Source organism: Haemaphysalis longicornis, unplaced genomic scaffold (genome assembly GCF_048455015.1).
Source record: "Haemaphysalis longicornis isolate Haplotype H1 unplaced genomic scaffold, Haemaphysalis longicornis Haplotype H1 scaffold_4, whole genome shotgun sequence".
NCBI lineage: Eukaryota > Metazoa > Arthropoda > Arachnida > Ixodida > Ixodidae > Haemaphysalis > Haemaphysalis longicornis.
The window spans coordinates 60,303,271-60,319,587 of record NW_027526361.1 but is presented as its reverse complement, the minus strand read 5'-3'; the positions used below and the strand labels follow the sequence as shown (position 1 = coordinate 60,319,587).

Genomic DNA, 16,317 nt, shown 5'->3' with positions numbered 1-16,317 from the left:
TCATGTGGCTGCTCTTTACTCTACACAAATAGCTCGAAGAAGTGCATACGAACGAGTCTGGGTGAAAGTGGTTGCCCCCCCCCTCGTTCTTTTTTCGCCACTTCCAGGCTGTTCAAGAGAAAGAGAAAGTAGTCCAAGAGGCCCTGGCCTCCCTCAAGGCCAATTTCTACTGCGACCTGTGCGACAAGCAGTACTCCAAGCACCAGGAGTTCGACAACCACATCAACTCCTACGACCATGCGCACAAACAGGTAACGGCGACATTCTCGCCATTGCCGGGAATTTCGAAAGCACGAGTTTTGCACACTTGTAGAATCCCGTAAACGTGTCTAGGTGGGTCTTTGCTTGGACCCCTGGCATAGTAGGAGGTAATGAGAAAGCAACCGGCAAATTTCTTTTATCCAAAACTTCCCCCACTTGTAGCCTTCTTGGTACTCACTCGACACGTCCCTTCATGTAAGCAACAGGGGGATTTAACCTGTAACAAAGTACACAGCTTATCGAGGAGCTGCAAAACAGGATTCCCACTTCAATGAAACCCGACCTGGCCTCTGGCTTCTTCGCTCACCCGATTTTACAGCGATGAAAGGGAGGTTGCCCCCTCGGCGACGTTGGCACACGGTTCTGTGCAGCTGTTTTTTGTAGCCAACCCTGAGAGTAGGTGAAGATCCCGGTCTCGGTGTGGGTGACGCAGAGGCTGAAGGAGACGAAGCAGCGCGAATTCCACCGCAATGTGCTGTCCAAGGTGAAGCGTGAGGACCGGGGCCGCGAGAAGGAGCAGCGTCGCCTGCAGCACCTGGCAGAGCTCAGGGCTCACGTGGCAGTCATGCGGTGAGTGTTGACGTCATCAGTGCGCACGTGGCCAGCATGGCTCATTTCCCGAGGCAGTGCTACCTAATGGGGGGCTTTTCCAAGCACTGGGCAAGCCAACGCCGCCTGCATAAACATTGCCTAACGCGTGAGCGAAAAATGGCCAAACAGCCACTCTCCTGTTGCTCTCTCCTACTCTTTCCCGCTTCGTAGCCTTTCTCCTTGCTTTCATGTCCGCCAGCCAGCGCCACTTCTCGGAAACTATGCAAAATAGTTGAGTTTGTCTAGTGTTCCCCAGGCGGCGCTCCTGCGCCTTCTTATTTATCGCCATGCCTGTCTGTCTTGGTCTGTCGCTGATAAAACCACCTGTGCCACGGTGGACGCAAAACCACTTGTGCTGCCGCAGGCTGATGCCGGCTTTGCACGCTTACCTACTTAAATCACGGGCCCCGAAATTTTCTGAGTGGCGCATTCCCCCCTCTGTCCCCTCCTCATTTCGGCCTTTGTCCATGCTGTTCGCACTCCGCATCGGTACGCAGTTTTATTATTGAGGACTGTACAGGTACAAGCGCCCGGACATCGTGGCTGGCCCCTCAGCTGCTTATCGTTTTGTCTGAAATTTACAAGCCCGTGATATTTTTTGGAAATTAATGGTATAGAAGTGAGCGCTCGAACAAAAAATGTGCTGGCAATTTTTTCTTCACTAAATCCTCCAGAGAGAAAAATATCAGTAAAATAATGGCTGTACCATCTGAAAATATCGTTTTTCTGTTTGCTGTTTGTGAGTTTTTGCGAGTGAGTGTGAGTGGTGGCAACGAATGGTGAGAATGAGTGAGTGCGAGTGGGAATGACGGGTGCTGAGCGTGAGTGTGAGTGGTGACGACGTACGGTGAGCGTGAGCGCAAGTTACTTTCAAGTGGTCACGGCAGTTGTGAGCATGAGCGCAAGTGGGTGCAAGTGGTGGAGGGCGCGGAGTGAGCTTGAGTGCGAGTGGTGGGGGCAACTGGTGAGTGCACGTGGAAAAATATATTTTTCTGTGTGAGTGTGAGTGAGTGGTGCCCAGTTTTGCCGAGGTATGCTAGAGCATAGAGTATGATGATTACTGGTCATAGGTGCACTGATGCACCCACAAATGCCCACATGCAGCCTATGCATTTATGAGTATAGGCCTTATGCAAAAGTGCTGCCCTCTGTCGCAGCCGAATCGAACCCTCGCTTCGACGCCATGTTTAAGGATAGCGCCGGTCGGGAATACGTGTGCTACAAGGTGCTGCGCGTGCGTGTTATCGCTTCTTGGTGACTCGCTGCACGTCTCGTGCTGTGTTGTCGCACGTAATGACTGATGAATGGTGTGTGGACTTGTCTGCTGCGTTGCCCCGGTTCCCGGCCGGCTTCGCGGAGACATATTACGCGTCCAAAACGCAATCGCAATGGCACCAGGATCGCAGTTACAAGTTCGCCACCGAATCGTACGTTTGCCTGCCGACGATGAAGACGAAACGGTGCGCCGGGTTTGTTGTTATTTGTATGTGCTTTTGAGTTTGCGCAGATGTTATTTAATGGTGCCTAGAATGAATTACATTCTAAAGCTTACCGAGCCATCAATGGTTCCGCACGCAAATCGAAGTTTTGAAAAATCAGTCGCTCGGGCAGCCGCAACACGCGTGTTCCGTTTCACTTCTTGTGCGTTTCTTATTTTATGCAATAAATATTTGGCTCACGGCTCTTGTTTGTTCAAGTAGCGCTGGGGTATTGTGTTTTGCAACAAACAGTGCGGTAAATCGTCCTTATGAAAGCGAAAAAACATTGACGAATGCTCGCTCTTCCGCGATTCAACTTTGCGCTTGTTTTTGTAACAGCAATCCTGGGTCGCTCGCAAAAAAAAAAAAAAAAAAAAATCCAGTTTTTAAGAAATCAAATAGCACTGCAATGCTGCAGCCCGGTGCAGAGTAAATTTTCGATTGATGGAAGCGTTTTGAATGAAAAATAAATACTAAGGAATTCTTGCCACGATAATGAATGTGCACATTACAAACGATCGAACACAGTTGGTGATTAATTTTTATAGAACTAACGCTATGGACTGCGGGTTGCGCTTTCTGTCGCGTGAAAGCACACCTGAACGCATCATGCGCAAGCGCATTGTTTGTGCGAGGGTCATTAAAAAGGCTGTCATATTTTCGTCACCTTTGCTTGTGGCGCTCGTTTCATTTATTTTGTCTGTGTGAAGACTCTGTTAATTTATTTTACCCACGCTTGTTAACGTGTATACTACTTATGGAGTGTTTAAGGACTCTCTTGTTATGCAGAGCAGGTACTGTAGTCTCTAACATGGTCGAAGACCATGGTGCTCTAGTTGCACACTACGTAAATCATCTTGGATTATTTTTATAATCGTCATAAATGCTTCAACTACCAGCCGTCCTGTTTATTCCCAAGGGTCTGCATTAAAGGCCACGTCACACCGTATTCAAATTTAGGGCTAAATGACGGCATTCTCCCCATCTCTTAACAACCTCTTTAGCTTGTTTTCCGTACTGAAAGTGTGTGCTAGCTTGTAATCGCAAGTACGATACGATAGGTTCACCTAAGGAAGGTAGCAAAGAAATACTTGATAAGGTACAACAGTGGTACACCCCAGAGAACAATGTCTACGAAACAGCTACCCCCTCCTCTACTTCGTTCTACCTCCTCAATTATGCACTGAAAATGCTCAATATACATTTATTGCGCTAATTGCAGAACTAAGGCATACAATAAATGCACCTAAACTGCGTCTTTTTCTATGTATCTTTTTTCGTTAGAAGGACATCTTTTTCTGCGCAGCGTGTTTTTTTTTTTTTTTTTTTTTTTTTTTGCGTGTGCTTTTGGCCAGATAATCGTCATTCATGGCAAGAAAAATCGCGGATCAAGCGATGGTTCGTGTTCGGCACGGAGTTCGTTCACGCGACCACTCGAACTCATTTTGCCCTGCATTTTGGTGTGAACGCAGAATGCTTACATCGCGTGCAAACTTCTCTTCGTTGTGAGAATGTAAAAAACGGAATCTTTCAAACAGTACATAAAGTACGTCTGGACATGAACTGTAGCAGTGACGTTCGCCTTGAACTCGCAAAGCATGTAAACACAACGGTTGCACCCTCTATGTTCAAGCCAGTTGACACTCCTGCCTTCCGAGGGATCAAATAATTTCAAACACCGGACCAGCAAGCACGAACGCTAATTTATCAGTATTGCACGCACAAGCGCTGGTCGTTCCATTCAGCATTCGCTGTAATTCTTTTTATAGCTTCGATCGCGTTCGCGCCGATCACTGAAGTAGTAGTCCGCAATCGCCGCTGCGTTAGCGCGAGGTCGCGTTCGCGCCGATCACCGAAGTAGTATAGTCCGCGATCGCCGCTGCGTTAGCGCGAGGTAATTCTGGCATATTGAGACAAGCAGGCAGTTCTTTGGTAACCCCTTTCATATCACACGGACATAATTTGTTGTTGTCATTGTTACATGAACGAATTTTACACGGATACGATTCGCTGCGCGCGCGACACGCACGCGCGGCACACACACACACGCGCGCGACACGCAATAAACATTAATACTTTGACTTCTAGCATTCTTACCTTTGCCCCTTGAGCATCGTTGTTCCCACTTTGTGTGCAACATGGCACACAACAGTATGTAGGCATCCTGGACGACAGGAAATGATAGATCGCCGGGAACTCGCTGCAGTTCGATGCTCCGCTTTCCAGTTGAGCCCTTGAACATGGCGGTCGCACTCGCGGTGGCCGCGAGAGGGCAGCAGATTTTGCATAAGGCCTATAGGATAATATTTGACCACATAATATACCACATGTTGCCACATTGAAATCTACTTTTTTTTTCTCTCTCTCTCTCTAAAAGTCAAAGCGCCAAGTTTAGAGGGATCGGCTTATGAGCCGAACCCAACTTTGACGTTGGGTAGGTAAGAGAACAGACAAACCTTGACAAACGGCATTTCCCGTACGTATATTCATGCTATAGCAGAAAAGCAAGTTGATCTATACATGCTTTATGCACCTTGGTCCTAGAATTGAATGGGGCCATGAAGGCAAAATGCAAGTTTGTTTTATTCAAAAGATTTGTTGGTGTTTTATAGTGCCCCCAGTGCTTGTGCGGCAATAAATGGTGCTTTATTCACTGAGAAAGAAATTAAACAATTTAGCCAAAATTTTAATTCCCCTGGTGCATTGTGCGTTTCGTGACGTCAGCAATGATGTATTAAGGGCAGGTACCTGAAACAAAACTTGATATGTCAGCCGAGTCTGCTGATAACGGCAAAATGCATTTTTTGTTACTATGGTTATCGTCCACCTTCCTACATGGTGCAGCGATACCGCTTAGGGCCGTTGTCCACACTCAATTCGCTCCTCACCAGTCTTGTACGTGGCGCATTTTTGTTATGGTTGATAGTTTAGTTTCGTTAAACTTTGGGTATGGCTCGACAAACGGAAGTGGCTGTGTCGCTTGTGCTAGTTGGCCAGTGTCATGTCAGACAAGCCTAATGCACCTGAAGGCTGTGCAGCATCGGCCGGCATAGTGCACGCTGTATACACTACAGTTAAACTCGTTACAAGAGACACTTGGTTATAAGAGACATTTGAATGAAGGCGGTTTGGTTGGTCTTCCTATTCTCGCCATGTTAGCAACATTGCATACAAGAGACCTTGGTTACAAGAGACACGTTTTTTGGTTCCCTTGAGTGTCTCTTGTAACGAGGTTTTACTGTAGTGCTGCTGTGTTTACGTGTTCTTTCGTAACTGCCATTGTTTACCCTGCCATTCTTACTGCTGTCTAAAGAATATGCATTCAATTCCAGTGCAAATAGCTCATTCGTACTTGTGCACTTGTTTGTGATAGGGGACCCACTGAAATGGGCACCGGCGAGAAGTTCATCTCCAGAGGGCGTTTCCAGCAGATAGAATCGAAAGAAGAGATGAAGCCACAAAGTTCACTAGAATCTCTAGCTCTCTACGACAGCGATGAATTCCAGCGAGAGGCCATGGACGACAACAGTTGGAGTGCCGACGATGACGGGGATGCCAAGAAAGGATATGCAAGCAGTCAGTCACAGAGCTCTACAAGGAGTCCTTCTGGGTATTCTCCAAGAGGTTCTCCCAAGGGCTCTTTGCGAGCTTCCCCAACAGCTTCTCCGAGAGCTTCTCCCAGTGCTTCTCCGAGGGCATCTCCGAAGGGCTCTCCAGTCAGTCTGCGGAAAAGCTCCGTGGAAAGTCCTGTCAGAAGTTCTCGTGGCAGTGCTTCAGGAAGCCCTCCGGCCAGTCCCAGGGCGAGTCCCAAGGAGAGCCGCCCACTGAGTCCTCCAGCAGAGGAGTGCATCCCCCCCACCACATTCTTCGCCGATTCGAGCATCTTTGACCTGCCTCCGCTCCCGGGTGATATTCCTCTCCCCGATGACATTCCACCACCCCCACCGCCCCCTCCGTTGCTAGGGGGCTTGGGCGCCATCTTGGATCCGGGCCAGGAGAAGTACTCCCCAGAAGACCCCACACCAGCTCTGCCCGAGCCCATGCTGCCTCTGCTACCTCCACCCCCACCACCGCCCGAGAGACTGCTCCTACCCCCTGCGGAAGCCCCCACTGTAGAAGCTCCCCACGTGGAACAGCCTGATGTTAAACCGGCCCCTGTAGAGCCACCCCAAGCGGAGCGTGCGGAACCCGCTCCCGTTGAGCCGCCCCCAGTGGTGGAGGAGTCCAAATCCAAGCAGCTCATTGGCAAGGCCCTGGCCAAGAAGCGCCTGATCGCCTTCTCCCTCAGCTCCAACCAGCCCCTGCAGAAGGCCTTGGAAGTGAAGAGGGCCACCGTGATGGTGGGCAAGAGGCCCGGCAAGGGTGCCCTGTCCTTCAGCTTTGCGCGCAAGAACGTGGGCAAAGTGGCGCCCATCTCGAGTGCTCTGTTCAAGGAGGATGACGAGGACCAGCCAGAGGATGAGGCCTCAGAGGCTGCCCAAGGTTCGGGCCAAGAGGCACAGCCCGGCGCTGCCGAGACCAAGGGCGCCAATGAAGCTGACAACAAGGATGAGAACGAGCCAGCCCCCGAGGCGGAAGAGCCGGAGGACAGCAACTTTTACTTTGTGGCTCCCCCCAAGAGGTTTAGGGTGAAGCCCAAGTTTGAGTTTGTCAAGTTTTTGAAGAGTGAAAAGTTTGAGCTCAAGCTACCGGACGATGCAACCGAGGGAGTCCCGGAGAAAAAGATGAAGATGGAAGAGCCACAGGGTGAGACCAAAGGTGCGAACAATGGTGCTGCTGGCAGTGACATTGCTGCCGAGAGCAGTGAAGACTCAAAAGAGCAGCACACTAAGCTCAACGACAAGGAAAAGAAGTCCTCAAAGGACAAGCCAAGTGCTGTTGACGTGTCGTCTTCAAGTGATAGCAAAAAGAAGAAGAAAGACAAGGACAGCTCATCCAAGAGTGATAAGAAGGAGCGTGGCAGGAGCCCCCGCAGCAGCAAGCAGTCGAGTGAGAAGAGAAGCCGTTCGCGCGAGAGGAAAAGAAGTCGGTCCAAAGACAGGAGGCGGAGCCGGTCAAAGAATCGAAGGAGAAGCAAGTCCAGAGATCGACGGAGGGGTCGGTCCCGAGAGCGCGCCCGAAGCCGTTCTCCACGTGAAAAGAAGAGGAGCAAGTCGAAGGAAGCACGGAGAAGTCGCTCTAGGGACAAAAAGCCCAGCCATGCCAAGGACTCGAGGAGGAGCAGGTCGAGGGATCGACGAAGGAGCAAGTCCAAGGACCGGGGCAAAGACCGGGGAGAGCACAGGGGCGGCAGGGAGGCTAAGCGGAGATCGCATAGCAGGGAACGGAGAAGCCACTCCAAGGGTCGCGCAAGGAGCAATGCAGAGAGCCAGAAGAAGAAAGAGAAGTCGGCCGACGAGAAGAAGGGTAAAGAAAAGCGCCCTGCTTCCAATGACTTCAAGAAGGAAGAGAAAGCAACCATGGAAAGAGCCGAGCCGGCAGCTGCTAGCCCAGACACTCCTCAAGAGGACGGCACGGCCTGTGAGGTGAACGGCGATGATGCGGCCACTGATCAGCAGGACGAAGAAGAAGAGAAGGCCAGCCGTGGTCAGGCACAGAGCGTGGCTCGCCCAAAGGAGAGTCCGCAGCTTGGAGGTGACCCAAAGGCCGACGATGTGGGTGGGCTTTTGGAAAAGAACGAGCCAATTTTGAATTTAATGTGCGAGGACAGCCCCCTCGATGTGCTGGGAGAAGCTGACAGTTGTGACGGTGCATTTTCTCCAAGTCGTGGTGCGCCAGATGAGCCTGCAGCAGTGCCCATTGAACAGCTGCCATTCTCTGCCAGCAACACTTCGGGCAGTGGTGAGAAGATGGTCGATGAGCAACAGCTCTTTGCAGCCGTCTATCTCGAGACAGATGAATCCGACAGCCAAGTGAAACTTTGTCGTAAAATAGAACTTGATGTCCTATCGAAAGCCAGCCACCCCAGAGTGTCTCCCCCATCCCCTGCAGCACTGCTCGACAGTCGTGATAGCACAGAAATTGTTCAGCACAGGGAGGTTACCTTTGGGAATGAAAAGCAGAAGAAAATGCTTGACAAAGGCACTGAAGACGTTGAAAATGTTGAGGACGCAAATGTGCTGCAACAGAAGTTTTTAGACGAAATAGAAGCTACCAAGAAGAGTGTGCTGGTGGCAGTACAGGGACAGCTTTCGGAAGTTCAGTTGAATGTTTCAGTTAAGAAGAAGAAGAAGAAGACTGGCAAAGCAGATAAAGTAAAAGCTTCCAAGAAAGAATCTAAGAGTGCAGACCCTTCAAGTGTGGGCACCCTGGCGTCTTGTAAAGAGAAGTCTGCCAGTGCAAGTAAGGGGAAGCAGAAGGTTTCCAAAGACAAATCACAAGACAAGAAGAAGAAGAAAGGCAAAAGGCGATCTAAGGCTTCTAGTTCAAGTTCGTCCTCCTCCTCATCCTCATCGTCGTCGTCGTCTTCAAGTTCGTCAAAGAGCAGCAGCTCGGGTAGCAGCTCAAGCTCCAGCAGTTCAGGCAGTGGTTCAGACTCTGACAGTTCAAGCAGTTCGTCTTCTTCCAGTTCTAGTTCGAGCAGCTCAAGCAGCTCATCATCTTCTTCATCTTCTTCTTCGGAGTGCCCCCAAAAACTGAAGAAAAAGAGGAAGAAACTGAAGCTGAAGTCCAAGATGCTTAAAGAGAAGATGGCTAGAATGGCAAAGAAGGCACAGACTGCAAAAACTGTGCTGGCGGGTCCTGCTGAGTTCGTCGAAACGGAAGACGGCCACAGTTCGGCAATCCTGGGCGTGCAGGCAGCCCAGACCCTGGAGCATCTGGCCGGCGCATTTCAGATTGGTGGTGCCACCAAAGTGACATGTGTTCCCGAACACATTGAACCACCCCTAAAGCCTGCACAAGAAATTGCCCCATTGCCACTGCGTACTGAAAGGGTCTCTGTAAAAGAGGCTGTGAAACTTGGCAGTGATCCAAAGCCGCTAAAAGGGATCCAACACAAGCCCCCTGAAACAACTCCAGGCAGCTTGGAAGCAAGCAAGCAGGCAGCCGACCTGCTGCTGCACAGTCGTCGCATCGAGGCCGTGGAGGAACTGTTGTCCAGACACGTTGCTAGTATTAGTGCTGGTGAAGTCAAAGAACCGCACTTGAAGAGTCAGAAGGCACCTTCTGTGGCTACGCTGGAGCCAAGTAAATTGCACGCAGGCCCTGACAGCTCCATTAAGGTTGACCCATGCACTAAGAGCACTCGTAAGTCGAAGCTGAGTGATGACGAAGCAAAGTTGGACACAAAAACAGAAGATGCATGTGCTAGGAGCTCCCACGAACCTAAGCCAAATGATAGCAAGGCACTGAAGTTAGATATACAAGCAGAGGACATTTGTGCCGAGAGCACACGTCAATGCAAGCTGAGTGATAGGGAGACAAAGAAGCTGGATGCAAAGGCCAACGACTCCGCTCCACCGGAAACAAAGAATTTTGAGGCAAAGGCTATGGACTGCGTTGCACAGGAGACAAAGAAACTGGATGCAAAGGCCAAGGACTCTATTGCACTGGAAACAAAGAAGCTGGACACAAGAGCTAAAGACTCCATTGCTCAGGAGACAATGAAGCTTGAGGCAAAGGCTAAGGACTCCATTACACAGGAGACAAAGAAGGTGGATGCAAAGGCCAAGGACTCAATTGCACTGGAGAAAAAGAAGCTGGATGCAAAGGTTAAGGACTCCATTGCACCTCACGCCCTTGCAAGCGACCCAACCAAGGAGAAGTCTGTTCCAGAGCCTCCAAGCAAAGATGAAGTTTCAGTACCTGCGGCTGTTGATCACCCAAGGATTAGCTTAGAGCATAGTAGTGGCAGTGAGCACAGTGACCCAAAAAGTGACGCAAAAAGGACTAGTTCAGGTGGCCGCCGACGTTCTAGCAGTGCTAAGGCAGCTGACGAGGTGGACAGCAGAAAGACTGGAGACCGTAAAAGGAAGAGCGAGTCATCACCGAGTGACGAGTCTGCACCTAAGAAAGCAGCTGCCGAGCAGGACTCATCGAAGACACACAAAAGTGACCGGTCCGCACCGAAGAAAGCAACGGCTGAACAGGACTCGTCGAAGACACACAAAGGAGACAGTGGGAGAACTGGCCGCCATTCATCGCCCAAGTCCGGCTCTAAGACCGCAGACAGCAAGAAGCCACAGTCCCGTGAAAGATCCCCTGGGAAGCAAGACAGACCCAAAAAAACACAAGATACTAAAGAAGCAGCTGAACTAAATGCTAAGGAAAGGGACAGGCTCAAGAAGCAGGACCGAACAAAGAAGGCTGAAGCATTGAAAGAAGCAGCTGAACTAGATCCGAAAGAAAGGGGGAGACTCAGAAGTGAAGCACTAGAAAAAGCACGGAAACAAAACGGCGATTGTATCAAAGTGAAGACTATCGATCGAAAGAAAGAAATTAACTGGCCAATGTCTCTTATTAGGTACACTAACAGCAAGCCCTTCATTTCTTATGGCTGCAATCCCATTTACGGTAAAATTGCTACTGTTGCCATAAAAAGGGAAAAAGTGGCCCCAGTGGTCAGCAAAGAAACTGAGGGAAAAGAAAAGCCAGATGACCTGGAGGTGCCAAAGGACGCAGAGAAAAAAGACTCCCAAGACAAGGCAAAGGCAGTGGAGAAAGTCAAGGCAGCGGATCCCAAGAAAGCTTCTGAGGATGCCTTGAGTGACGAAAAAGGGGCCTCTTCAGATAAAGAACCGTCAAAAACAGAGGACATCATACCTGCTGCCCTTACTGCCATGTCTGGTCTTCAGGCCTTGCAGTGCTTGTACGATAACATGGACAGTCCAGAGGCGGCAGCTAAAGAGGCCGATTCCGACGGTGAGGCAAGCAGTGCCAAAGTAGAAGCCGAAGCTTCTCCCCGAGAAGCACCACCCATCGACCAGTGCACTGGTCCTAAGTCAAGTACAGAGGGAAAGGAACCTGGTACTGAGGTGGCACCATCAGGCGCAGGGGCTGGTGACTCATCGGGGAATTCAAAAGCAGTGCCACAACTTGCAGAAGCCCCGGTGCTAGAAGGACCGGAAGTGCCACCTTCAATGAAAGTGGCGCCAGCGTCACCTGAAAAATGTGAACCAGTACCACCGGAAACCGCAGATGTCGTTCCAGAATTGGCGTTGGAAGTCTCCAAAAATGAAGCCATTCAGCAGTGCCAGCCTGTAAAGAAGGTTGCTCAAATTAAACAGGACCAGGAGGGTTCCGAACATCCAGCCATGAGCAAGGCAGAGGATGTGCTTCCAGCTAATGCCATGGACCTCACTGACGATTTTGTGGATATGCTCCTTAATTCTGACACCTGTGTTGAGGAGCGGCGTTTTGAGGAGTACCGTTTACAAAAGGAGCGTGACATTGCTGCGGGTGCCAAAATTGCAACGAAACCCGCTGCCGATGCTTGTACCACAGCGGCACATACTCTCAACGTTGCTGCTGATGCTGGTACAGCATTGGTGAATGCTGTAAGCACTGTTGCTGATGCTGGTGCAGCAGTTGTGAGCGCTGTAAAAACTGTCGCTGAAGCTGGCACGCCGGCGGTGAATGCTGCCAGCACTGGTGCTAATGCCAGTACCCCTGCGGTGAATACTGTCAGTACTGCTGTTGATGCCGGTAGTGTAGTAATCGATGCAGCTGAAGACTTGAAAACTGTCGACACTGTTGCTGATGCCAGTATCTTATTGGTTAATACAACTGAAGAGGCAGAGCAGCCAAGAGAGGAGACAGTTACAGTTGGCAGTATGGATTTGCCTGGTTTGCTTAAAACGCACACGTCTTCTGAAACTGGCGACACTTCGATGGTTGCTGTGGATAAGGACCTAACCTCCGAGTATGAAAAGTTCATGGAACAGTTGAACCTTGGAAGCTGCATTGAAGTGGAGGTTGCTCAGGAAGTTGAAGTTCCGAGCGAAGACACAGCAGAGCTAGAGGCAGTCTTGGACATTAGTGGCATGGCGGCCTGTGAAAGCAAGAGCGAGCCTGCTGCGACGGCAGTCCCTGTCCCGGGTCCTCCCCCTCTGACAGATTGCTTGCCGCTGGTCTCGACGGACGGTGGCATTGAAGACATCGTGGCCCTCGAGGTGGCTTGTGAGAGTGAGGTGAGCAGCTCACCGTTTGTGTCTGTTGTGCCTCCGGAGCCTGTGCCTCTACCCAGCCCTGGTATTGCATCTGCTCTGGGACCAATCACCTTCATGGCAGACAGTGTGCTTGCCCTCGCTGGATCGAGTGTTTCCCCCAGCATTCCTGTTGCTTCCTCATTGCCCTTGTCTACTCCCACATCGCATGTAGCACCGGCAGCCATCGTGGACAGTCCACTCCCTCTGCCTGCTGCCGTATTGCCCACACCCACATCTGCACCCATGATGACATCGCTTCACACTCCAGTGCCAATCGCCACGTCCACATCGCCAGTCATATCGCTCGTGGGTACCATCCAGACTCCTGTTGCTACGTCCACTTCACCAGTCGTGCCACCCACGGGTACCATTCAGAGTGTATCTGCCGCTCCGACAAACGCATCTGTGTCGGTTAAAAGTTCCACAATTGGTCCATTGCCTGGGTCTACTGCTCCGCAAACACAAGCTCCATCAAGTTCGGCAAGAAAGTCTCGAAAGAAAAGGCACAGGGATGCCGCTACAGTGTCCAACAACGTTGAGGATGTGCCGCCGCCTCCTCCTCTTAGGAAAGAAATCTCTGCAAAGAGTGCACCCAAGCCCACCCAGCAGCCTTCTAGCAGCAAGAGTATGTCACGGCCCATCATCATTAAAGTTCAAGCCAACGCTGAGGCCGCCGTACAGCCAGCTGCGCTTCCGGTTTTAAATGTGGAAGATGCAAGTGTGCCGGGGCTTTCCACTGTTGAGCAGCCCACGCCGGAGGTTTGCGCGGAGGTAGAAGTTGGCAGCGAAGCTTGCTCCGAGGAAGAGGTGAAGTTTCAGTCATCGGGAGACATGTTTGTTACGGTCGTGGATACGGAAGACATCTGCCTCGCGGCCGTCGAAGAAGTGGCCTGCTCCTCCTCGGACGACCTGTGCAGTGCCGAGACTGTGGACGTTGAGCCCACCGAAGAGGAGGACAGCTCACCGCCACCGCCCCCGCCGCCTCCGCGGTACCTTCGCCTCAAGCCACGGAAAGGTTCGTCGTCGTCTGTGAGCTCGTCATCCAGCTCCGTCGAAGAAGCGCCGCCGCCCCCACCGCCGCGCCCGCCCGTGCGCTGCTTAGTCCTTCCTCCCCCGCCTGCCGGCATTCTCATACCAGCCGGCAGGGGCTCTCTGTCGAGCGAGCCCAAGAAGTCGGTCACCTTTGCCGACGGCATCCCACCGGGCAAGGAGCCCATGTCGAGCGGGGGCGTTCCCTCTCCACCCCCACCTCCCCCTCCGCCACCCCGTGAGCGCAGGCATCGCACCAAGGTCAAGGTTATCATACCGGCCTCCGTGGCTGACACCCTGCCACCACCTCCGCCTCCCCCGAAGCGGCCACCGCAGCCACAGGCAGCACCCTTGCAGCAGGTAGCGGTGCAGCAGGCGCCCATGCCGCAGGCAGCCGTGCAGCAGGTAGCCGTGCATCAAGCACCCATGCAGCAGGCACCCATGCAGCAGGCACCCATGCAGCAGGCACCCATGCAGCAGCAGCAGCAGCAGCAGGCCCCTGTGCTTGCAACCTCATCTCCGGCCGTGCCCGTTGCAGCCGTGGAGACCGTGGCGGCCTACCCGCAGTACCAGGTGCACTTGCCCCAGCAGGGGTACCCCACGGCGGGATATGCAGTCCCCTACAACAGCTACCCGACAGCGGCTTATAGCTACGCCACGACTACGCACATGGGCCAGACGGTGACGTACGCCTATGCCACGGGCCAGCCGACCCACCCGGCAGTGCCGGTTCAGCAGGTGCCGGTCCAACAGGTGCCGATTCAGCAGGTCCCGTCTCAGCAGCACCTGTATGCAAATGCCAATGCCTCGTATGTGTACCACCCGCACCAGATGGTGCAGGCCAGCCCCGCCCTGGTGATGCAGCAGCCTCCTCCACCTCCACCGCCACTGCCACCAAGGCCGCCCACGTAGTCTCCTGCACACTCGCCGCCACTGTGTATAGGAACAATCTGTGCTCCCTGGACAGATCTCGCTGTTTCTTCCGCGTCGGGGCCCGGGTGGTGACTGCGTGAGGAACAGGAGCGCAAGATGTACAGCCCCTCCTGCTGCGGGTCCCCGTCTTCGGTGCTTGCCTTTTGTTTTCATTGTGTGCATGTGTGGACGTCATGAGTGAAAGGCTCAAAGTGTACCTGTGGCATCATGTCGAGGGGATTGATTTTGCTCGAGGCGTTGGCATTAGGTTGACGTGGGGCGCCCGTGCGTGACCTTTAGTTGACTCTTCATTTACACTGTGCACATAATGCATTGAACATTGTTATCGTTTGTGTAAATACGCTCTTCGTTACCAGTAGAATAAAAAAGTATTCTTGTGCAAACTGGCTGACTCCGGGCCTGCAGTTCTTGGGTTTGGGACGAAGAGGTGCGATAACAAACACGAGGCTCCAATGCTGTACGTGCAAGATGTGGCTGTATTCACAAGGAGCTGAACAACGGAAAATCTGTGCGCAGGTTAACACTCCAGCTGCTTTGCATTAACCTGGAGCCCTCCACTGAACTGAGCTTTGTAGATTTCTAAACCGAGTTTACTCCTGTAGCAAACGTTGTAGCCTTGTGTGTTTGCTGCTGGCAACCCAAGATTGATTCACACTCACTTTTTTGGTAATGGTAGGCAATTAACTGCTGTTTTTTCAGTGTCTGTCACTGTGTTTGTGCACGTGCAAACTGAAAGGAATTTAGGGCAGGTGTGGATTTTACCTGTGTAAGGCAGCCATGAGCTTAGGTGGCTGCGGGTTAAGGTATATCTTCAATTCCTTACTGGTGTGCACCTAGTTTGGAGCATGTGGCTGCAGATACACAAGTGGGCCGTGCTGCTGCTCTTGAGGGGTCAAAGGGCACAAAAAATGAGGACTAGCAGTCAAGAGGGTGCACAGATGAGTGGTGACAAACAACTACCTAAGCATATTTGTTGTAGTACGCAGATAAATACGTTTCGTTTTTTTTCGCATACAAGAACATAATAGCCCCAGAAACTAACTAGTAAAAGTGATGCAATTACACTGTGCACTCTTACAAATTAAGCCCCCCTTCAAGTACATTATCTTCCTTTTTAAAGGGGCCATGAAGACAAAATACAAGTTCAAAAGGCTGTTTTGTTCCAGTAGCAATACCAATTTTATCACCAACTTCAAGCAAATAGTCGGGATATTAAAAAAAAATATTCAACAGTGGCGACCCCATGGTCACTTCCCAGAACTTATGTATGACGTCACAGAATCTTGTTTGTGCAATTGACAGCTGCCGACCTAAGCCACCACCAAGAAACCCAGCTGGGCGATTCTGGTGAGCTATCGCTCTAATGATAATGTGGAGTTAACACACGTTAATATTTCTTGCGCTTTTTTGGTTAAAAAAACACCTTTTGCTGCTATAATGAAGCTGAGTGAAAGTGTAGTACTTTCAATCGAACAAAGTTGTATTTTGTTTTCATGGCCCCTTTAAGGCCACCTATCTGTATCTGTGCGCTGTTTTCCTGTTCAGAATTAACCAACTGGCTTCACTTCAGACGTTAATTCAGTTATCTTAAATTTGTGTGATCGTACATATGCTAACGCTGCCACGTAGTGCAGGTTTGAAAAATAGGATAAGGTCGGGACTGGGCTCAGTCTGACGCCCTGCTTCTTTAAAATTGGGATAAAAATGGGAATGCTTTCCAGGTTGCAGAAGAATAGTCATTATTTTTTTCATAAATAGAAACAAAAAGGGGGCGCTCTTGCTGTAGAGTTTTATGGGTCGCCTGGTATTGAGAACATTGGCCTCGTGCCTATACCCACACAACAGAGTGGACAAGAATGGCAGTGTTAAACACCCGC

The 16,317-nt window shown here is 51.2% G+C and overlaps 1 protein-coding gene across 3 annotated transcripts in view; it reads left to right on the top strand.

Moving 5' to 3' along the window:
- The window catches only part of LOC144178798 (uncharacterized), a 35,227-nt gene extending 20,404 nt beyond the window's left edge, over window positions 1-14,823 (top strand). The window contains exons 6-9 of one of the 3 annotated variants that reach the window (XM_077706918.1): window positions 108-251; window positions 695-831; window positions 5,704-13,957; window positions 13,994-14,823. In XM_077706918.1, coding sequence (XP_077563044.1) covers window positions 108-251; window positions 695-831; window positions 5,704-13,957; window positions 13,994-14,419 — 8,961 coding nt within the window. In that variant the 3' untranslated portion in view covers window positions 14,420-14,823. Of the gene's footprint in view, window positions 1-107; window positions 252-694; window positions 832-5,703 lie in introns of all 3 variants that reach the window. The other 2 variants (XM_077706917.1, XM_077706916.1) reach the window with 2 other exon arrangements.
- The last annotated feature ends 1,494 nt before the right edge of the window (window positions 14,824-16,317 follow it).